Source organism: Leopardus geoffroyi, chromosome B3 (assembly GCF_018350155.1).
Source record: "Leopardus geoffroyi isolate Oge1 chromosome B3, O.geoffroyi_Oge1_pat1.0, whole genome shotgun sequence".
In the NCBI taxonomy this organism is placed as follows: domain Eukaryota; kingdom Metazoa; phylum Chordata; class Mammalia; order Carnivora; family Felidae; genus Leopardus; species Leopardus geoffroyi.
The window spans coordinates 138,236,048-138,257,983 of record NC_059337.1 but is presented as its reverse complement, the minus strand read 5'-3'; the positions used below and the strand labels follow the sequence as shown (position 1 = coordinate 138,257,983).

Genomic DNA, 21,936 nt, shown 5'->3' with positions numbered 1-21,936 from the left:
GTGCTGTGCCGGGCCCCGGGGTCCTCGGGAGGCCTCAGGAGTGTGCGCAGAGCGTACTCAGCTGTGACAAACGCATGACAGAGGAGGGACCCTGGAATTTTTCATCGCACGCCAGGATGCGGTGGGGAGCGAACAAGGACGCTATTAACGATTACGTTGTGACAACAGGTGTCAACCAGGACTGTCCCAGGAGACCTGGACCACTCCAGGCCAACTGGATCGTGTGGCCGCCTGAGTGGTGGTCGGGCACACGGGGGCCAGTGGGGGAGTAACGGGGAAAAGGGGGGTTGTGCCTCGCGTGCTCTACGAGGAAGGCGTTTCCACTTCCGCCCGCTGAGAAGCGCTCAGAGCCACTCTTGTGGCGTTCGCAGGCCGAAGTGGTAACCGTGGGAGCGGCACTAGTCCTGAGCACGAATCCTTACTACTTTAGACGCTCTGTGTCGTCCCTCCACCGTGTGCCAGAAAATCCTGCTGAATCATGGTGAGGGCATCTCATTTAACGGTACCATCAACACCCAAGAGGCATCACCGCCTTCACGGAAGCGTGGGGAAACTGAGCGATGCAAGGTCGGAATGAGTCCTTCAGCACAGGCATGTGGCTTCCGGGTGGTCTCTGGGCTGTGGCCCCAAGGCCGTCATCTGGACTTTCCACACCGTGCCTTGGAGAAAGCATCCCTGGGGCCTGGCGGGTGTCCCTGCTTCCGGGAAAACCCGATGTGAATGGATGTCTCCTTTTGCAAGGGAGCTCTCGTTTCAAGCCCTGGCCCAGAACAGAGTGAGCCTTCAGCAGGCTCTGCTCCAAAGAGCCCTGGGTTCCTCGAGGTCCCTAATGCCATGGGATCGGTTTCCAGGCGCTTTGCACGCTGGGATTTCTTCTCGGTCTCCAGCGGGTGTTTGTGTCTCACGTCCGTAGGAGAGCGGGTGTCCTGTGGACTGGGTCGGGCGGTCACGAGACCAACGCTGTGCTTGGGGCCCAGCGTCAACTAGCTTGGTGGCTTTGGGCAAGTGGCTTTGCCTCTTGGGGCTTGACTTTCCCCATCTGTAAAATGGAATTATCAGTGCCGACTTTCGTCGTGAATGAATTCTGAAGACCATGTGAACTGTCATTTGTAGAAGTCCTTCAGGGAGACTGTAGCCCTGGATCCCCCCTCATTTAGAATGACAGAGAGCCTCCTCGAGAAATGTGCAAGACCGTCAGGAAGGACAGGGTGGCTCACACAGTCCAGCCCGGTGGCTTCCGGGGGCTTCCATACTTTTAAGCCCTGCACTGGGGAGCCCCCATCTGGAGCTCCCAGGGGGAACCCGGAGGAGTCATGTCTGGGTCCCCTGATCCCTTGTACACAGTGAGTGCTCACGAAATGTTTCTGAGCCGGGGGACACTTGGCTGGGGGAGGCCAGGCCTCCCGAGCAGGCTGTTTCCTGGCAGCCTGCGATTGGCTTAGCGTGGAATGTCCACAGCCCTGTCATTCGGGGCTCAGCCACAGCTCATTTGCTGTCCGTCATTCGTTCCACAAGTATTTACTGAGTGCTGACCGGGCCAAGGACTGATGTGGGCACTTGGGATCCATCAGTGATCACAAGAGCAAAGTCCTGCCCTGGTAGACTGCGAACGCGTCCTGGCTGGGAGGAACGGCACGTCTCTGAGGCCGGGGCTCTAAAGGGCAAAGGTGGACTGGGGTCCTCATAGCTACAGGTTGTGTCTTGTCTGCGGCTGGCAGATACTGGGCACGGCTTTGTGGGGTATGCGAAACGGGCAGGCTCTAAATGGCTAAAAAACACGCTTATCCGGGCTCTGTGTAAAATAATCAGATGCGTAGGGGCGCCTGGGTGGCTCCGTCGGTTAAGCGTCCAACTCTTGATTTTGGCTCAGGTCATGATCTTGCAGTTCATGAGTTGGAGCCCTGCTTGGGATTCTCTCTCTCTCTCTGTCTCTCTCTCCCCCTACCCCGTTCATGCATCTCTTTCTCAAAATAGGTAAACTTTAAAAAGTTAAAAAAAAATAATAGTAACATAAAATAATCAGATGTGTAACAATCTGAGTTTGCGGCTGGCCACCTGGCTTTCGTGAAGCCCGCCCACGAGGAAAGAAGCAACCTGCAAGGCCGTGTGCGGAGGCCATCTCGGGCTCATCTAGGCGACAGCTTAAGCACAGATTTCTGGGTCCCACCCTGAGTTTTTGGTCCACTAGGGCGGAGACGGCCCAAGAATCTGCATCCCTAGCAAGTTCCCAAGTGACGCTGACGCTGCTGGCCTGGGACCCCACTTCGAGAACCACAGCTTGACGCACCGGATTTGAATCTCGGATCCACCATTAGCGTGCGTGACTGTTGACGAGCCACTTAGCCACGCTCTCCAAGGAGCACGACGAGGGTCCGCCAAGCTGATGGTAAACAGAGTCCTTGTAACTCTGCGCATAGTAGGTTCTCGATGGCCAGGTAAATGAGGACCCTGAAGACCTTGCAGACGCCGCCCCTGCTTATATCCCTCGGAGAACAAAGGGAACAATGACCCCCCTGGTGGGGGGGGGAGACCCCTCCCTTGGGTGTGCTTCTTGTGTTGTTTCTGCGGCCCGTGTGTGTGCACACAGACACATATACACATACACGCTGACCGGGTGACAGTGCTGTCTTCAGAGGCTGTAATCTGGCCACCTTAAAAAACATTTCATATTGGGGCGCCTGGGTGGCGCAGTCGGTTAAGCGTCCGACTTCAGCCAGGTCACGATCTCGCGGTCCATGAGTTCGAGCCCCGCATCGGGCTCTGGGCTGATGGCTCGGAGCCTGGAGCCTGTTTCCGATTCTGTGTCTCCCTCTCTCTGCCCCTCCCCCGTTCATGCTCTGTCTCTCTCTGTCCCAAAAATAAAAATAAACGTTGAAAAAAAAATTAAAAAAAAAAAAAACAAAAAAAAACAAAAAAAACATTTCATATGTTATTTTTAGTCCAAAAGAAAAAAAAAAAAACAAAAACTGCCCCAAAGCTAATTATTTATGAGCAGTTGGTTCTCTGCACTTTTTTTTTTTTTTCTCTCTGCACAAAGTCACTGGAAGCTCCAACTACGTCAATGGCTTCAGCCTGTTTGTTTGTATAAACACGGTAATTAAGATTTATTAAATTTGCAGCCTGCCTACGCCCTCACCAGCTCAGTGCCCCCGGATACGTTTGCCTGCAGCATTCAGCACATGAAATGTAACTGCTTTTTTTTTTTTTCTTTCTTAATTTTTGTAAGTGTTTATTTATTTTTGAGAGAGAGAAACAGAGTGTGAGTGGGGGGGAAGGGCAGAGAGAGAGGGAGACACAGAATCCGAAGCAGGCTCCGGGCTCTGAGCTGTTGGCACAGAGCCCGATGTGGGGCTCGAACTTGGGAACGGCGAGATCATGAGCCGAGCCGCAGTCAGATGCCCAACGAACTGAGCCACCCGGACGCCCTGTAATTGCTTTTTAAGTTGCAAGTGGGCCGTGAGGGGACCGTCTTCCCGCATCCGCCCAGGGCAGTGGCGTCCAAGCCACTCTCAAGTCTACTCGAGACAAACTTTGCGTCCAAGCACAGATTTGCAAATGTGTCTCTTCGGCCTGGGTGAACCGGGCCACAGCCAGCGTGCCGTTTTGCAGGAGTGGAGAGCAAACACCGCCCTCCCACGCACGCTGTGGCCTCTCGGGATGGGGACCCAGATGGCGAGCATTTTATTTACTGGATCGCATTTCGTAGGTTCTAAGGCTCATCGTGACGTTTCACATTTTCACATTTCTGGAATCCGGGTGACTTATTACGATCGAGTTCTTCCCGTGAGGATTTGGGTTTGCTTCCCTCCACCACCCAGGAGGACACTAGCCACCTGAGATTTCTCGAAATCGAAAATCTTTGCTGGCAGGGCGGCATTTTGTTGTGTTTTCCTTCGGCCCACGGCGACCACGTGGATTCCGACACCCAGCCCCTGGGAGCTCCAGGGGCTCACATTCTCCGGGAAGAGTCTTACCCCCCTCCCTCCACCCAGTGCCAAGATAACGCGTCGCATTTCCTCGCTTCCCCTTTCCGTGAGGTGGGACTTGCTCTCAATCTCCCTGATGTTGAAGGCGCAGCCCCCCGGCTTCCCAGCTTTGTGGGGGGCTCCAGTCGGACGCTCCGTTACGGTTGTTTCCTTTCTTAGCGGCGTGTGAAATCATGACCCGCCTCACAGTGAGTACCTTCGATCACGCGAAATATTCAGATACCACCTCTAAGGAAGCCTTACTGAGTTTTCCAGGTTAGATGGGAACTCTCTCTCACGATGACTATGATTTTTTAAAAAATCTCTCCTGGGTGCCAGGCGCTGCTCTCGAACACTCATGTGCCCGGTCTTTGCCCCTCACGACCACCTTCTCCTTTTTGGTGGGAGCACGGCCTCTTGCCCCCTTCTCCATATGTGACAGCGGGCCCAGTTGGGACTGGAACAGAGGAGATGTGACTTGACATTGTTTCTCTTGTGATTCACTGTGCAACTTTGGGGGCTGAATTTGGCCCTTCCTTCGTCAAAGGGCTGGGCCTTGCTGGGGCAGTGCAGTCTTTGAGCTCCCACAGGAGAGAGCCCGGGACAGGCCTCGACCCACGTGCTGTGTTGTCCCAGGGCCCTGTGTGTCTGTCCGTCTGCCAAGCCTAGAAGCCACTGGCCATCGCTGATGTGTGAAAGAATCAGCGTTAACTCTTCAGACATCAAGTGTTTGAAACTTGTCTTTGACTTCAGAAATCCAGACAACTGTCACCTGTATTTACTCTATGTCTTTATCCTTCCGTCACCCAGCCCGCCTGCCTTCTGATTCCCCGCCCCCCACTCCTCTGAAGCTCACCCCCGTGAGGTAGCTGCCCGTTCAGTAGGCCCAGTGGCTGTGTTTCTGCCCTCCATGCAACTGGCCTCTGGGCAGCCTGGATGGGTGACTGCACTCCCCGCCCACAGCCGCTCTGGCCGTCCTCACACTCCATCGTGGGGGCCTCTCTCCTTGTTTTATTTTTTCCGTGATCAGAATCCGTGTGGATAAAACTAAGTGTTGATGACATCCGATTACTTAACACAGAGTCCCTAGTCAAGATTTGCAAAGGTGCCTCAATGGCCTTTTAAAAAATTAATGGGCATTTTGGTTTTGGAACAGTTTTAGGTTTACAAGGAGAACTCAGCAGATCCTACAGAGGGTTCCCAGGTAGCCCCTCTCCTCCACCCCTCTTCCGTTTCCCTTACTATTCACATCTTGCCTCAGTCTGATAGATTGGTTACAGTCGATGAATCTCCACTGGCTCATCACTGTTAACTAAAGCCCATAGTTTAGGGTTTTCTGGGGTTCATTTTTTGCATCATACATTCTATGGATTTGGACAAACGTGTAATAGCACGTATCCACCGTGGTGTGTCACACGGAACAGCTTCGCTGCCCGCGAAACTCCTCCGTGCTCCACCCACCCATCCCCTGGCAACCGCCGATCTTTTTACTGTCATTATAGTTTCGTCTTTTCCACAATGTCATACGGTTGGAATCAGTCCGTAGCCTTCTCAGATTGGCTTCTTTCACTCAATCACATGCATCTGAGATTCCTGCACGGGTTTCTTTGTTGCTCGAGAACTCCATTCCTTTGGTCACGGGGTAATACGCCATCGTCTTCGTATTCCATTTCGGGTCTTTCTTATAGGCTTCTCTTCCCAGGGAGGGATCCGATCCAGGATCACCCATTGCATTCAGTTGCTACATGCCTTTTCTTTCCTCTAGGCTAGAGGTATCCCTCAGTTTTTCTTGACCTTGGGCACGGGTCAGAGATGTGATGGAATGTCCCTCAAAGTATGTTTCCCTGATACGTGCTTGTGATTGGAGTCAGGTTGTGCATTTCTGGCAGGAACGTCACGGGTGATGTTGGGCTCTTGGCGCATCTTCCTGGGAGACCCCCGGTGTCGGTAGGGCCCCAGCATCCCTGATGCTAACTCTGAGCACGTGATTAAGGGGGTGGCTGCTGGGCTTGTCCCCTGGACAGCGCCGTCATTTCTTTCGTAATTAACAAGTAATCTGCGGGCGCTGCTTAGAAACACTCAAGTACAGTGCCTCTTTCTTCAGTGGTTGTATGTATCATGGGGTTTTCTGCAGCCTCTTTCTCCCCATGACTCGTCTGGATGGTTCCTTCTGCTACCGTGGCTTTGCTCCCTGACTCTGGGCCCCTCAGGTCCATCTCTCCAGGCCAGGTCTCCCTTCTGCCTTCAGCCCCAAAGTCCCAACCACCTGCTGGACGTCTACCCAGGAGTCCTCTAGACCCTCGGACGCAGCATGTCCAAAGCTGACCTCACTGTATTCCCTGCACCCGAACAAACCCCAGTCCCCGTATCAGTGGACAGCGTCATGACCACCCACTTTCCCAAGCCGGACGCCTCCGGGTCATCCTAGACCCTCACCGACCTTGGTTCTGGTCCTAAGCTCAGAGCCTGGTCATGATGGATCTTAGATGAGAAATCGTGAGGGTAGGAAGGGAGGGAAAGGGAAGAGAAATGAGCCATATGGCCATACATCTGTTCCCAAATGAGGCTCTGTCCTTGCTTGAGTAATAACAAAATCTCCAGTCATTCCATCCAGAGGAACTTCCCATCAATTACCTAAACCACCTCCAAAAGGCCAGCTCAGACGGCCTCATCTCCCATCGCTCTCCAAAACCAACTCAAGGTTCTGGAAAAAATACAGTTCTATGGCCTGACTGTCACGTGCAGAGCCACCCCAGGGAGGAGATACAACGAACCCAGCCCCACCCCAGCCACTGCCATCTTGTCCCCATGTGGCAACTATCCAGAACCTCTGAATTCTCACGGGAGTGAATCTTGGGCTCCAGGACTGAGCCATTAGTGAAGAAATTATCACAGGCATTGTGAGCGGGCCCTGGCCCGGGGAAACCCTGGTCTCCCTAAGACTCACTGGTGCAGCCAGGGAAATGCAGTGGGCCCCACACACAGCCCCCTCCTGAGGGGAACCCAGGGAGGAAGCCAGCCAGCACGGGGCGCTGCAGTCCAAGAGGGTCTCAAGAGGGACCTTCAGGGACTAGACAAATTGCTAGTGAGGGCTTCCTGGAGGCCTAGGGACTGGCCCATCTTGAATTGCCAGAGAAAAGCTGGCCCCTGCCCATCACTCTGGGTGCTGGCCCAGCACACGAGCCCCAGCCAGCTCCCAGGAAAGCCCCTGAAAGCCCCAGAGGTGACACAGCGTGACTTCTACCCACGGGGCCCCAGGTCAGGGTGGGACCAGATCCGACAGGCCCAGGCTGACTGACAACTCAGGCCCAGGGTGACTGTCGTTGTCGGTGTTGTTGCTGAGTTGTTTCTTGTGAGAACACCATGCAGGATGGTGGGCGGAGCCCGGGCACCGGACGATGTTCGTGAAAGATCCTTGGTGAAATGGACGCAGGGAGCCCACGTCCCGGAGCTGTGCCAGAGAGCAGGGAGGCCGTGGGCAGGGAGGAGAACCGATGTCTGGGCCTGGGCGTTGTGGTCAGGGCGTTTGGTGGAACAGCCAAACAGCGAGAACAGCCAGAGAGAGCGGTCAGCGAGCACCTGTGTGGTTACACCATGGGCGCCAAGGCGGGGAGCAGACGGTCAGAAGTACAGACAGGGAAGGATCCTTTCCTTCGCTCAGCACATACCTGTCGGACACCGCTGGGAATACAGCAATGAGCAAAGTTAATGTGGACCACGCCTCCGAGGAGTCAAGGGGAACATAGACTTTAATCAGTAATCCGGAGGAAGGTACTGGGGCTGTGAAAATGTGTTAACGGGGCTGTTTTGGTCTATGGCAAGGGAAGGTCCCCCTGAGGAAGCCACTCACAAGCTGAAATGAGAGTGTTTGGCAGGAGTTAACCAGGTGCACTGGAGAAAGGAGAGAAATTAGTATTTCAGACAGAGGGATGGCCTGTGCAAAGGTCCAGTGGCGGGAGGATGCGAGGGCCTTGGAGGGGCCAAGAGCTGCCATTGAAGGAGGGCAGTGCTTTTCTTTCCGAAGGGCCTGGGGAGATTGCTAGTGTCTGATCCCTGGCATCTGGTGGAGGGGGGAGCTTGTGGGGCTCAATGACGTGCCTGTCTGCCCCTGTATCCATCGGCTAGAGGAGGAAGGGAGTGAGCATTTATTGAGCGTAGCGTGCATTGCCTCATTTATCCTCATGACCTCGGTAGGCAAGTTTCATTCCCTCTTTTCCCCAACAGATGAAGGAACCGAGGCTGAGAGAGGCTGAATGCCCTATCCTAGGTCACACAGCTAGGATGCCATCGAAGCAAGGTAGAACCAGGACTCCAAACCTTTTCTTTTCCTCACCTTTCTTTCCATCAATGGTAGAAGATGCTAGAAAATCAGGTCCCATTTACCGTGATAAACTCATCTTGCCTGAACTCCTCAAAACTCTAGAGCCTCAGATTCGTGTGAGATCCCGAAGGACCCCCAAGCATTTAGTTACCCAATATTACGTGTCCTATTTCCGCCCCACTGCATGTGCTGTCTACCCTCTGCCTCCATACCCTTAGGGATTAGGAGTTTATCGCTTCCCGAGGAAGCCCCTTCTCTCTTTGGATAGTTTTAACTGGGTGGAACACACGTAGTCCTTTCTGTGGGCAAACCGAGGCACAGAGCAGCTCCCAGATCTGGGAAGAGCTGAGATTGTCGACTTCTTCGTGGGCTTCTTGAAAGGTAGTTCATGCCTCTGTGTGTGTGTGTGTGTGTGTGTGTGTGTGTGTGTGTGTTTTCTAAGCATTTGAGGGTCGTATTAAAACATGTCTTTTATTTCAAAGAGCATTTTAGAATTCAGGTCCCTCCAAGTGAAGATGTGAGCTCTAAATGAACAGCCCCTGGGCAGGCAGCAGGAGTCTTTTGAAACAGACCACCCCCTCGTCAACACTTGTAAATGCAAACACGCTTTGGGCCTTCAGAGATGTTTTCCCCAGAGGATCGTGGCCAAGACACCGCTCCTGGCTTCAGGAAGCCAAGGGTTAGCTCTGAGAATGTAGGCGCAAACACAAGGACCCTGTAAACAGATTCCCCGTTTGTGAGACCATTGATTACAGCTTTTCAATTTGGTGCCAAGCCAGGCTAGTGTGAACCTGTAGCTTCTTGTGGTCGCTCTTTCTTTCTCCCGGACGCGTCAGAGATTTGGAATCAGGCGGCGTCAGCGTGAAATGTCAAGGAGTCAAGTTAGAGTCCACACAGGCTGAGGCAGCCCCGCATGAACCGAGCAGGTGGGCAGGAGCATGCACCAGCCAGGTGTGGCCCGGCCCAGTGGCCGTGGGAACTCACGCTCACTCAGCTGTTCAGGTGACTTACTGCCCCCCGCTCCTGAGTCCCTGCTGAAATCCGTGCGCCCAGCAGAGTCCTCGCCACAGATGGGGGCAGGTCTTCTATCCCCAGTTATCAGAGAAGGAGACAGGCTCAGAGAGGTTATCGACCCTCCCCAGGGCACACAGATGCTGTGTGACAGAGTCTGCACTGGGACCGAGTCAGCCTGGCTCCTCCCAGTCAGGCCCCTGCCCTGCACCACGCTGTGTTTTGGCCGGGGTTGTGGTGGGGGGGGCTCTCCTTTCCCGACTTTCTCCTCTCCTGCACTCCTTGGCGGTGAGGACATCCCATGAAGCCACAACCTCACCGGTCCCTCTGGAATTTCGGAAGTGGCCTTTGGCCACTTTCGTGGACTCTAGGCATTTGGACCTGGGAGTCTGGCCCTCGGGTGATACTGGTGGTGTGGATGGTGAAGAGGGTGGAGGAGAAAGGGGAGGAGGAGGGAGCGATGGTGAAGAGCACGGTGGTGATGACCCTGACTTAGGTAGGGATCGTGTGAGTGATCGTACTAATCGTGGCAGCAGCCTTGGGCGCCTGCCGTATCTCCCGCAATCCTCAGAAAGACCCTGTCAGGTAGGTACCGTTCCCCCCCCTGTTTAGAGATGAGAAGTTTGATCTTTGGAGGACTTGAGTGACCTTCTCAAGATTTACAGCCGGGGCTCTCACACGCCAGGCAAGGATTTATGTAAGAACAGGCAAAGCCTGGAGCTCTGTGTGTTTTTCCCTACCCTTCCTGCCTTGAATGGTTTGAGCAAACCAGACACCTTGGTTTCTGGCGAAACCGACCTTAGCCCCACTTGACAGTCGGGAAGACTGAGACCGGTACGGCCGGCTTGCCCTCCCCTCCCGCTCAGAGCCACCCCCCCGCCCCCCCCAAGCGCACTCACACGTCCTGCTTTGGTTCCACAGGCTCCGCGGTGGCGAGGACTCGGGCCCCTCTTCCGGAAGGTGTGCTGTGTGGCTCTCCCCCTGCAGCTGCTGTTCCTGCTGTTCCTGCTGCTGCTGTTCCTGCTTCCGGTCGGGGAAGAGAACCGCAGCTGCACGCTGGCCAACAACTTCGCCCGCTCCTTCAAGTTCATGCTGCGCTACGATGGCCCCCCGCCCACCTAAGCCGCCGGGCCACGCAGGTGACTCTCTCCTCCAGCCCTCCATCCGCCCCAGGGCTCCTTCCGAGGGGGCCCAGGAAACTGGAAACAGAGGCAGGCTGCGACCGGCACAGCTGCCTCGGTGTAAATACTGCATTGATGCCCCCCAAACAAAACCACTTTTTATATGGTGTCGTCTTAGCCTATTTATCCTAAAGGTGCCCTATGTGCGACTAGGGAGTGATGCATAGAATGTTTATATCCTCTGTGTGTAGATACGCTCAGTCCGTATAGTTTCACGTACGGCGTCTATTTGTGGGTGGGAAGGTTCCTAGCAGCTTGCGGGTCCTGTGGGATTTTTGCCTGGGTCTGCGGCCCCCCCCCCACCCCGCCCTGGGGAGCGAGAACAGGAACGTGTCACTTTTCTGGCAACCGCTTAGCGGGAAGCCACGTCCCAACCCCAGATGCTAGTGGAGAGGCCCCTGAGCTGTCAACACAGAGGAGCAACACCAGCCCTCACTCAGCTCAGTCGCTCTCGCTCTAGACACAGTGAGAACAAAACGACAGCAGGTTAGATGCTGTGGGTCAGAAGCAAAGGGTGATGCTTGAAGGCAGGGCCAGTGACGGCAGCGAAAAGGGACGAGTGATAGCGTGCTATCCCTGAAGGAAAAGAAAGATGACAAGCAGGACCCAGGACTATACCAGCGCACAGAATTTTGGGCACCCTGTGCAGGGGCGGGGCGGGGGGGGGGGGCGCTCTCCCCCCCCCCCCCCCCCGCCCTGCCCCACCTCCTCTTGGCCTCTGATGGCCCAGAGCAATGCAGAAGGCCGTGGCCGTGACCCTGATCTGCAGGTCTGGTTAGAGCATGCTCACTGTGTTCTGGGAAAGGAGAAGGGGAGGGAAACTTCCTTGCCAAGGTCTTCATTCAGAATGGGGAGCATGCTGTGCCGGGGGAAATGTGTCCTTCCGTCCCTCTTGGGCTGTTTTCCACTGTCTACGACTGGATCTGAAGGGTCAGAGGAGGGGGAGCACGTGGCCCTCCAGGGACCAGGGATCGAGGGTCCAAGACAGAGATGAGAGATGGGCGTTGGAGTCAGCCTGTCTAGGGGTCTCTGCCTCTTCTTCCCTGGAGAACGGACTTCGGAGGGAGGTGGGTCTTCTGGGCTGAGAGTGTCCCACATGTGTCCTCACGAGGGGACCCGAAGGAGGCTGCCTGTGGGCACCCCCAGGAGAGGCCCCCCCCCCCCCCCAGACCGGATGCGGGGCCCTGAGGCCAGAAACGTGTCCTTTCCTCCTGAGCGCATTATAACTGGATCGCAGTTTCCCTAAATCAACAAAAACACTAAGTTTCCTTTTGGAAAACGCCTAGTGGCCCCTCTTTACAAACTGATTTTGTCCGCTCACCTACAAGTAGTAGACCGAGAGGGGATCCTGCAGGCCTTTGGAATCATGAAGTGTCCAGCCTCAGAAAGGCCCTGCAAAGAGGGAAACGGAGGACCCAAGAGGGTCCTGACTGACGGCACCAAGCCCCGCCCCCCAGCGCTCCGGCAAACACGGCCCCTCCCTCTGCAGAGCCCAGGCCCCCCACCCCAGGACTGGGCCAAGCTGGACATTCCCGGGGCAGGAAAAACGCAGCTGCGGAGAAGTTCGCACTCAGAAAGCACACTTTTCTCCAGATACTAGGAGGCGGAGCCACTAGACGGGTCCCCGCAGGCGACCACTGTCCTGGAAAATCAGGGCTGGAGGACCCAGGCATTGGGTCACGTGGCCGAGCCCAGGCGCTCCCCGGGCCGCGCGGGTCCGGCGCTGGAAGGTCAGACTGTGGCCGGGCCTTCGAGCATCTCCGACTCTCTCACTTCGCGGGCGAGGAGGCCGAGGTCCCGAGAGGGGAGGAACTTGCCCAAGACCACACAGCGAGAGGCAGGCGCCCCGAAGCCCCGGCTCACCGTAGGGTGACCTGTCGCGTCGGTAGCCGTGCTGCGTGTAGCCCGCGTCCCCCGGCAGAAAAACTGCAATACGCAGGCCGGGGGGGTGGGAACGTCTGTACGTATTTTTTAAATTTTGATAACGAGGCCCTAGAGCCTGCCTGTTTGCATCACTTTTTTAAAAAAGAGAATGGGTATTTTCATTACTTTCATGTAAATACAGTTGTGAAATAGCCCACGGACTGGTGCTTTTCACGTGTAATCTCTCCTGCTTACAGTGGATGCAGACGGTTAGGATTTGTAGGACTTTCTAGCTTCCTGCACAACTACAAAGAGCTTGAAAGTGCCGTGTGAGAAGGGTGCCCAGTGGGACCCGCGTGTGTTTGTTTTTCCTCTGGCCCCAGGGTGAGTCGTGGAGACACGTGGGAAGATCACGGCCTGGCCCACCAGCTCGTGTGTGTGTGTGTGTGTGTGTGTGTGTGTGTGTGTATGTGAAAGAGACAGAGGAAGAGAGGGAGAGAAGGAAGGAGGGGGGTATGGGAGGGGAGAGCAGAGGGAGAGGGGAGGAGGGGAGAAGGGAGGAGAAAAGGAAGAGGAGGAGGAAGAGAGAGGGGGAGGAGGGGGAGGGCAGAGGAGAAGAAGGAGGAAGAGGAGGGTGGAGGAGGGGGAGGGGGGAGTAGGAGGGGAGAGAGGAGAACACGGTATGATCGCGGCGCTGGTCGCCCTCCTCGGCTGCCTCCCACCCCTGCCCTTCCTCTTAGCCTGACCTCCTTGCAGACCGGCCCATACAGGCCCCGAGGGTGTTTCTAAAGAAGCCAGACGAGGGGTGGGATGTGCAGGTGCCGATGACAGAGGAGGCCCAGAGACTCAGGGAGGAGCTGAAGGGACAATGGCATTGAAACCAAGAGTGCCTTCCATGTGGTGCTTGCGGGTGCCCGGCCCCTGCGTGGGCACCAGAGAAGCCATACTTGATTTAACCCCCACGACAGCTCTCAGGGTGAGGCATGAACTTTACCTCCATTCTCCAGATGGGCAGGCTGAGACCTAAAGACAGAGACGCTTGCCCGCGCAGAGGTGGGATTCGAACTCAGGTCTGCCCTGGGCCAAGCCCACACTGGCGGGAGAGGAGGGGGGTAGGGGCGGTTCAGGCTGGCTCTGCCAGGGTGCGGCCTTTGCAGATGGATCTCAAGTGCCCCCTGCTTGGCAGGACGGGCCAGCTCCCACATGGGCCTCCCTGCTGCTCTCGCCCTGGGTTCTGGGAACAGTCGCCCCAGGGGCACAGTCACAAGGGTCCCCTCCGCACACATTCACAGCGGTTACTGCCCGCTGCAGAGGGAAGCGGGGCTTCCTGCCCGTCTGGGGGCTGAGCCCTTCTCTGTCCACCTGCGAGGTCCAGGCATGGCGGCCGCGAGTGTGAACCCAGTGCCCAGCACAGGGTGGGGGCCTCGGCTGTGGTTGTCCCATTGCATGGAAAACCCCAGAGGCGAGCGTGTTTGGTGACCCTCCCAACCCCCCTCCCAGATACATTGGAGATGAATCCTGCTGGATGGGACTCAGTTGTCTCTCACAACCTCTGATTTCTTTGCTTCAGGCCGCAGCAGGGACCAGGATGTCTGTCCCTGCTGGGGGTGGAGGGGAGAGTGGGGGGGACTGGCTCAGGCTGCCCGAGGGTGCGGTTAGGAGGGGATCGAATCTTCTCCCGGAGCCTGAGCCGGGGCCTGAGCCGGGGAGGCTGAGCGGCCCTGCGGAAACTTTGGGGATGTGCCCGTGAAGCTGCCCTGGTGAGAGAGGGCGGACGGAACAGGTGAAGGAGCAGAAGACAAGTGAGGGGCAAAGGCAGGAGGGGACAGAAGACCTGACGTCACCAAACTTTACACTTAAAAGTGGCAAAGATGGTAAATTTCACGCTCTGTGCCTTCCGCCACAATTACAGAGGGAGCGAGGGAAGGAGGGAGGGAGGGGCGTCAAGCTGTACCTTTATAGGTCTCGACTTTTATCTGAGGACAAGGACCCGTGGCCAAGTTTTCACTCCCCAAAGACAGAATGAAAATAACGGTACTAATAAGGGCAGATGCCTGGAGGTTTGCGCTTTGTAGGATTTTATTTCATCTAAGTGCCGGCTCTTTATTCTCAGAGTATATCCTTCCTCTTGTTGGGCGTCCCGTGGCCTCTAGGAACGAGGGAGGGGAGAGAACAGCTGTATCTTCCTGTAGGCATGTTTTCTGAGTCTTTAGAAGACAAAAATGGCCAACTCTCTGCTGTTTTCCCCAAATGCAGTGTTCTTTCTGGAAGGACAGGAGAGCCCTGCCAGAAAAGGCTGGGAGAAGGGAGGGGCGCAGCTTGAGAAGTGCCTTGGGCTGGACTCTCAGGGAGGGAGGAAAGAGAAGCAGGCTGAGGACAGGGTGGGGGTTGGGTGCAGTTTCTTGCGACAGGGCCGAGGAGGGGCCGGGAGCCTGCCAGCTGTGGCCTTGGAGAGACGGACGGAGGGCCGCTAGCACGGCACTCCCGATGGCCGTTCAGGAGCCCGTGTCTGTCGCTTTCTGTCTGGCCAACTGGGCAGAAATGCCCTGTGCTTCCTCACTCTTTAACTCAATGCAACAGGTGTTCTCAAGTCCCTCGTCCCTCGTCGTGCTGGAGAATTCAGGTGAATAAAGCCCCAGGCCCGCCCTCCAGGAGCTCACAGCCCAGGGGAGGGAGGGGAAGATGCCAAACCAAGTGAAGTCCTTGCTCTTGGCCTTGCCCATCTGCCCTCCCGGAGCAGGGGGGCAGACCCACCGTCACCGAACCTGGTAGGGCACGCAGTGGGATAGCCGAGGACGTGGTCCTCGTGTGCCTTGCCGTCCCTTGGAGGTCACCGTGCCGCTGTGAGCCAACCTGAGCGGAAGGGCGGGTCAGGATCAGGGTGGCAGGATGAGGAGAGGACGTAGGCACGACAGAAGGAGCAGGGAGGAGAAACGGATGGCCTGGGCTCAGGACGGAGGCGTGGTCCCGTGGGCGGTACTTTATCTTGGAGAGGGCTTCTAGAAGTTTCCGGCGAGGCCCAGGGCTAAGGCCAGGGACGTGCAAGCCCTCAAACACTGCGTGTTTATTGTTACTTCTGTTACTGGCACAGTTACTCGTCTGCAGTCATGGGTCACGGTAAAAGTCTGTGGTTGGAGATACCAAACTGAGAAGCCCACTCTTCCCCGCTGGAGGTTTTCCGGCTTGGTAGCGTACATTCCAGGCATCAGTTTGGCCAAGAATTAGGATAATCATGCCCTCCCCCACCTCCCACCCACTGTTAGTCCCTGGAGCAGGGGAACTGAGCGGCCCCCGGAGGGAGGCTGCGCCTGGGGCAGAGGGGGCGGGGGAGGGGTCCTGCGCGTCCTGAGGTGCCCACAGCTTCCTTTGAAACCTGTTACTGGAGCGGCTCTCGCTGGCAGTGGCACGGTGACCTCCAGTGAGCCTCTCGTATCCCTGGCCCAGCCAGGACGGTGCCCTAATTCTTTCTCTCGTGGGACCTCAGCCACTCCAGCGGGCCTCCCCCGACTCCGCTCCTGTCACCCAGTCTGATGGTCGCCAGGCCCGGTCAGCACCACGGGAGAGGTGGCGAGGCCGTGAGCTGTGAGCTCAGCACAGGCCCAGCACTACATACGTGGGCTTCTCTTACTGCATCCATGGCAGACATTGAGAGTTGATCACCGAGCCGTTCCCCTCCCCCTGTCTCTCCTGCACAGACCTCACAGTCCTTCTGGAAACCACCCAGGCCGCTGCTGCCAATCAATCCTATTTGTCACGTGAAAAATACGTGTTTGACCTCCTTGTCCCTGATACCAGCCTCCCTCAGCAAACTCTCAACTCTGGCCTCCACCCCCCCCCCCGCTTTTTTAAATTTTAAAATTAGGACGTTCTCAGGGCGCCTGGGTGGCTCAGCCCGTTAAGCGTCCGACTCTTGGTCTCCGCTCAGGTCATGATCTCACGATTCGGGAGATCGAGCCCCGCATGGGGCTCTGTGCTGACAGCTCAGAGCCCCCTTGGGATTCTCTCCTCTCTCTCTCCGTCTCTCAAAAATGAATAAACATAAGAAAATATTAAAAGCAAAATAAAATTAGGACGTTTCCGATCAAAAATCTCTCTCCTTAGTTTCGTACATGGGGGATACAAGGTAACCCCAGAGAGCAGGGGAGGAATTACCGCATAGAACTTTTAGGGGAAGCAAAATGGAGGAGAAAATGTGAAATTGCCTGTGTGTGTGTTTTTTTTTGTTTAGGCTGTCAGAGGTTGGAGGGCTTTTATAGACTCTCTTATTCCAACCTGTGCCCATTTTACAGATGAGGAGGCTGAGGTCCCGACAGCTCCTGTTTACCCAGTGATGCAGGGGGTGAGTTAGTTCTACAGGTGGGGAGAGGGCTCCCCGCATCAGGTGACAGAGTGCTCAGGGCTGGACAGGTTGCAGAGGGAGTTCTGCTGTTAACAGCCGGGTGACCTTGGGCGACTTCCCTGCCACCGTCCTTGCAACCACAAAAGGGGAAGTTGGCCCTGGAATCCCCCGTGCTGCCTGAGATGTTCGATACTCTCAGAAGGTGGTGAAGGGCTCCTGTGTGAAGGGAAATCTCGAGATTCAGCCCCACGTAGCAGAATCCCTCCTGCTTTGATGTAAACAACCAGGGACTTTGCTCTTCCCTGAGCCTGAGAAATCTACAGCCAGGCAGCCTTGGCAGCTGCCAAGGTTTCTGCAGCTCTCTCCCTTCCCTCGAGGTTACCTCATGGCCCTAGATGCTTGTGCTATCTCCGACGTCGCGTCTGCGTTCCAGGCAGGAAGAGGGCGAACGGGCTCCCGAACCGGCCCTCGTGGCCCTCGTTTTCCTCCCCTTTCCCAGAAGCCCCGCCCACAGACTGCTGCTGCCCCCTCATTGGCCAGGCTGTGTCACGTGGTGCCTCACCATCCGCGAGGAATCCGGGGATATGCCCCCCCCCGCCCCGGTCCCCGACAAAACGGGCGTCTCTTAGCAAGAAAGAGGATGGAGTGGATTCAGGTGGCCCTTAGGTGCCTGTGCCTCTGATATGTGGACCCTCTCTGTCTTGGTCTCCAGCTCCATCAGCAGAGCTTGGAGGACATCGGTCAGTAGAGAGCATGACGCGCCGCCACGCGCCCGCCACCGCCCGCCCCCTGCGCCACCAGGTGGCAGGGCTCCCTGGGTCCATGAAGCCCTTCCCCTCCCCAAGGCGTTCCTTCCACACCGAGGGCGCTGCCAGGCCCACCGTTTTGTAAGACCTGGGACAGGCAAGTAAGTCAGGTGCCCCTGCCTGGCCACAGCGAGCAGAGACAGCCCCTCCCCTGTCCCGGCCCCGGGGCCAAGCTTTTTAACACCTTTGTGTTTGGAATTAGCCTAGAAAATTCATATTTGCTTTAATTTCTTCCGGAACGTGAGTTTACTCCTGGGTGCAAATCCTGGAAAGAGGGGCCCTCTGGGCTTTTCCTGGGCGGCCCCCCACTTTCTGGAAGATCAGAAAAGTGCAGGGATGCAGCCACAGGTGGCTCCCATCATGGGGCTGACAGAGCAAACGGGTGCCTCCAGCAGAGGGAAGATTCAAAGGACTCACACCAGCCGTCCTTGCTCCCTCGGTCTCAATTGCAAGATGAATGCCTTCTGTCTGTCTCCAAAGCGAGAAGGAGGGGGAATTTGTTTTTAAAAGGGAATTAAAAAATCAAACCTCGCCGTCTAAAAACAGATCTTCCAACAGAGCACCCAGAGCTTTAGAGAACAGTCAGCCAATTCAGCATCCCCCCCCACCTCCGTTGGTTGTCATGGTAACATACCAGCGCTCACTGGTTGGTACCCAACCACCTTGTCCAGACGGGACAGTGATCCTACAGAGGGATCTGTTTCCCCAAAGGATCTGGGCTTCCTTTCCAGGATGCTTACTTCCAAGGTCAGCAATCAGGCTGTAGGCCTCCAGCCCCTCTTCCTGTTCTGATGCAAGGGGAGGGAAGAAACCTCAATTCAGAGCCTACAAGATGTCCCTGGCTTCTTTTTTATTTAAAAAAAAAAATTTCTTTTTCTAATGTTTATTTATTTTTGAGACAGAGACAGAGCATGAGCAGGGGGAGGGGCAGAGACAGAGGGAGACACAGAATCTGAAGCAGCTCCAGGCTCCAAGCTGTCGGCACAGAGCCCCACGTGGGACTCGAACTCGTCAACTGTGAGAACATGACCTGAGCCAAAGTCGGACGCTCAACAGACTGAGCCACGCAGATGCCCCAGGCCTGACTCCTTCTAAATGCCTGTGTCAGGGTTATGATCCTGTTGAAAGCGGAGCCCGACGGGGGGTGGGGGTGGGGGGGGGGTGGTGGTTAGCAGTTTGCCTACAAGCAACCAGAGAGTGGCCCCTTTGGGACTTGAACTCAGGAGTGAGGGGGTCCAGGCCTCTCCATGGAACTTCAGCCTCAGCTACCTTTCTTCTCTCGGTGGCCCCGGGCTGCCGCTGCCGTGGCGGCCGGTTGACTCGTTGAGGGTGACGCTCCAGAGCAGGGCTGCAGGGCTTTCCCCCATGCCCGCCCCCTCCATGGAATCCTGAACCTCCCACCGGCATCGGGAACTGGGAACAGCAGCATGGGTGCCAGAGGTTGGGGACAAAGAACGGCGAGAGGCCACCTCTCACAGGGCGGGTGGGGGACAGAGTGGGCGGGTGTCATTGCCTGTAAAGCTGCTCTGATTTCTTCTCCTGGAGAAAAAAAGAGGCATTTTCTCTCTAGGGGCAGAGGCCATGCATGTTCTAGAAGTTTCATTGGCAAGGAAGAAATGGACAGAGGAAGTTGTATGTGTGTGTGTGTGTGTGTGTGTGTGTGAGTGGAGTGTGTGCACACAAGGCCCAGAAGCAGAGGGGGCAGCCTGGCTCTCAGCCCTGGGCTTCTGGAAAATAGACACACCAACAGGGTCTGGCATTCTCAGGATGACCATGCTGGACCCAGGACATTTCCCCTGAGAACAGCATTTTATGCTTCTCACGGAAGTAGCTGTTTGTCCCCCTGTCATTCTCCACACAAAAGGGAATGTCAGTCGACCCCCGGGATTCTCTGCCATCTGGAAATTTCCATACGCTGGTCTGGAAATGATGCTCTCTCTTTTTTTCTCGAGACAGCATACAACCAGCTGGTGAAGAAGGACTTAGCTCCACGGGTCCTAGATTCCTTCACATCTCTCTTTGCTCTGTATGTCTGTCTGTGTCTTTGTGTTTTAGAAGCCACTGATGTTCGTAGAATTTGTTGGGTACCTAAGGTGCCAGAGGCAGGAAAAAGGCAAGTTTCCAGGATCAGCTTTGGAGGAATGAAAACTTTGCAAGCCCATTTCAAGTCCAAGAGGCCAATCCTCTTGTGCCAAAGCATGTGAGCCTGATGTGTTTGTTAGTTTGCCTTGTCCTCTCTCCCAAGGGAGGGCTCAGGAACCAGAGGGGTCCAGGCCTCTGCGGAACCCCACCTGGAGGCGTTGGCCACATTCCTGCCCTCTCTCTACCCTCAGCCAAGTCCAAAGACTGGCTGTTTACACTGCTGGTCTGGTCTGGTTGACGCAGGCGACGGTCTGGTGGAATAGGGGTGGGTGTGTGTGTGTGTGTGTGTGTGTGTGTGTGTGTAGATGCCACATAAGTGGGTTTTGGCGTCGAAAGCAAACTTCAGTGTTTAAAATGTTCTGTTATGTAAACAGTATTTACAGGGACCATATCCACTCCCGTCATACTAGTTGGTGATTGTCAAACATGCGTTTGCAATAAATTAAGCTTTCTGGGAAGGCAAGCAGTAACAGAGCCAAATGAGTGTCCTGGAACATGTGTGTTTTATCTCGGTTCATATCAAGTCCACGACCAGCCCAGAGCCTTCCCCGCTCGGGAGGGAGGGAGGGAGGGAGGGAGGGAGGGATGCGTGGGTTCTTCTAGCTTCTCAGTGCTATGGTTTCAAAGTCACCTTGAAGTTTACAGCCCCTTTCTGTGGCTGGAGTTGGAAGTAGCCGTGTTCTCAAAGACGGCTGGATGTTTTTGTTGTTGCTTTTTTTGCATTTAAAAATGTATCGCTTTATGTCTGGAAATAAAAAAATCTCTATTTTGGTCTATGAAGCATCGTGTGGTTCGGAAAATCTTTTTTTTCTGGAGTCAAGGGGTTTTGTCTGAAGAGGTTATGAGGAGAAAGAGGGTTATGGGGCTAAGGCTGACTGATTTTTAAATTCTGGCCTCCAGGCAGCAGCAACGCCTGGTTTATGCAGAGGTTGAACTCAGGGCGATAGCGGTTCTCGGCTCCTCGGAAACGTCAGGATCACCTGGGATGCATCTTCAAAGTCATTGCCGGCATCTCCCCAGACCTCGTGGGCTGCAATCTGGAGGATAGACCGAGCGGAGTTTGAAAATTCCAAATGCGCTCTGAGGAGACAGACGGCCCCAAACAGAGGCAGGCACCAGGCAGATAACAGAAGGCCCTTGGATCAAAGCCCCACTTTGATGGTTTGTTTAACAAACCGTTCTTAGGTCTGAGAATCTGCTTTCCAAAGCCACCGGGTTTTGGAAGCTGTACCCAGAGAGAGCAGAGGTACAAGAGAAGGGGGGATACCATCCCACGTTCGAGGAGAGGTCGAAGAAACCAGCAGCGAACCCCAGACCCACTGCCTGTCAGTCAAGTCTCCTGGCAATGGCCCTGGCTTGCCAGGAGAAATGTGTGTCCAGAATCTTCCGCTCCCAAAGCGTATGTACTTCAGTTTCGAACACTTTCCATGAGGTTTTAAAATAGAAAGGCTTGGACTCCTGCATTATTTATCCGCCCATTCCCAAATTTTACAAATCTGTTATTTTAATAACGCACGCAATCCTTTTCCTACTCTGTTCTCTGAAGACACCCTCGTCGCTTATTAAGAAGAGAGAGACAAGGACCTCTTAGGTGAGAAAAACGTGTCTTTAATCCCTCACCCTTAAGTGACTGGTAAAAGGGAGAGACCGGGTTTTAGACTCTGGGTAAAACTAAGTGGTGTCCAGAATTGTGAGTGTGAAGGACTTGGAACCTTCTGGATGCAGGAACCGGTTCCCTGGCACGTGCCCTTGGAGTCCAGCACCATTCCCGTCGCTGAGCCTCGGATGGGAGAGTCTGTTCTGTTAGGAGGGGGTCCTCGGCTTCCACAGGTCAGCCTTAACGGCAGGTGAGACCGCGGAGTCCTCGGTGCCCCAGCTGGTCGCTTCTGGGTGTCAAAGGGCAGAACAACTCTCCGCCATCAGCCCGTAACAAGAGTAGTGCTTGTTCTCTATAAGGAATTCACTTCCAGAAGTGAGTCCGGGGGCGCCTGGGTGGCTCAGGCGGTTGAGCGTCCGACTTCAACTCAGGTCCTGCTCTCACGGTTCGTGAGTTCGAGCCCCGCATCGGACTCACCGCTGTCAGCACACAGCCTGCTTGGGATTCTCTGTCTCCCTCTCTCTCTGCCCCTCCCCTGCTCATGCTGTCCCCCAAATAAATAAATATTACAAGAAAAAGAAGAAAGACGTGAGTCCATCAGGTATCTTGGGACCTAATGGCTAACATCTTAAGAGTAGTACCCGAAGCCCTCGTGACTCTTGTGACCTGCGGTCAGGGGGCTCCTCGACTCCTGATTAGCCGTCTCCCAAA

The 21,936-nt window shown here is 55.4% G+C and overlaps 1 protein-coding gene across 6 annotated transcripts in view; it reads left to right on the top strand.

The window, feature by feature from the left end:
* The window catches only part of SYNE3 (spectrin repeat containing nuclear envelope family member 3), a 100,757-nt gene extending 79,681 nt beyond the window's left edge, over nucleotides 1-21,076 (top strand). For 5 of the 6 annotated variants that reach the window (XM_045451983.1, XM_045451981.1, XM_045451979.1 and 2 more), the window contains one exon: nucleotides 10,219-20,408. In XM_045451983.1, the coding sequence (XP_045307939.1) occupies nucleotides 10,219-10,419 (201 nt within the window). In that variant the 3' untranslated portion in view covers nucleotides 10,420-20,408. Of the gene's footprint in view, nucleotides 1-10,218; nucleotides 20,409-20,528 lie in introns of those variants that run through there. The other variant, XM_045451980.1, reaches the window with a different exon arrangement.
* The last annotated feature ends 860 nt before the right edge of the window (nucleotides 21,077-21,936 follow it).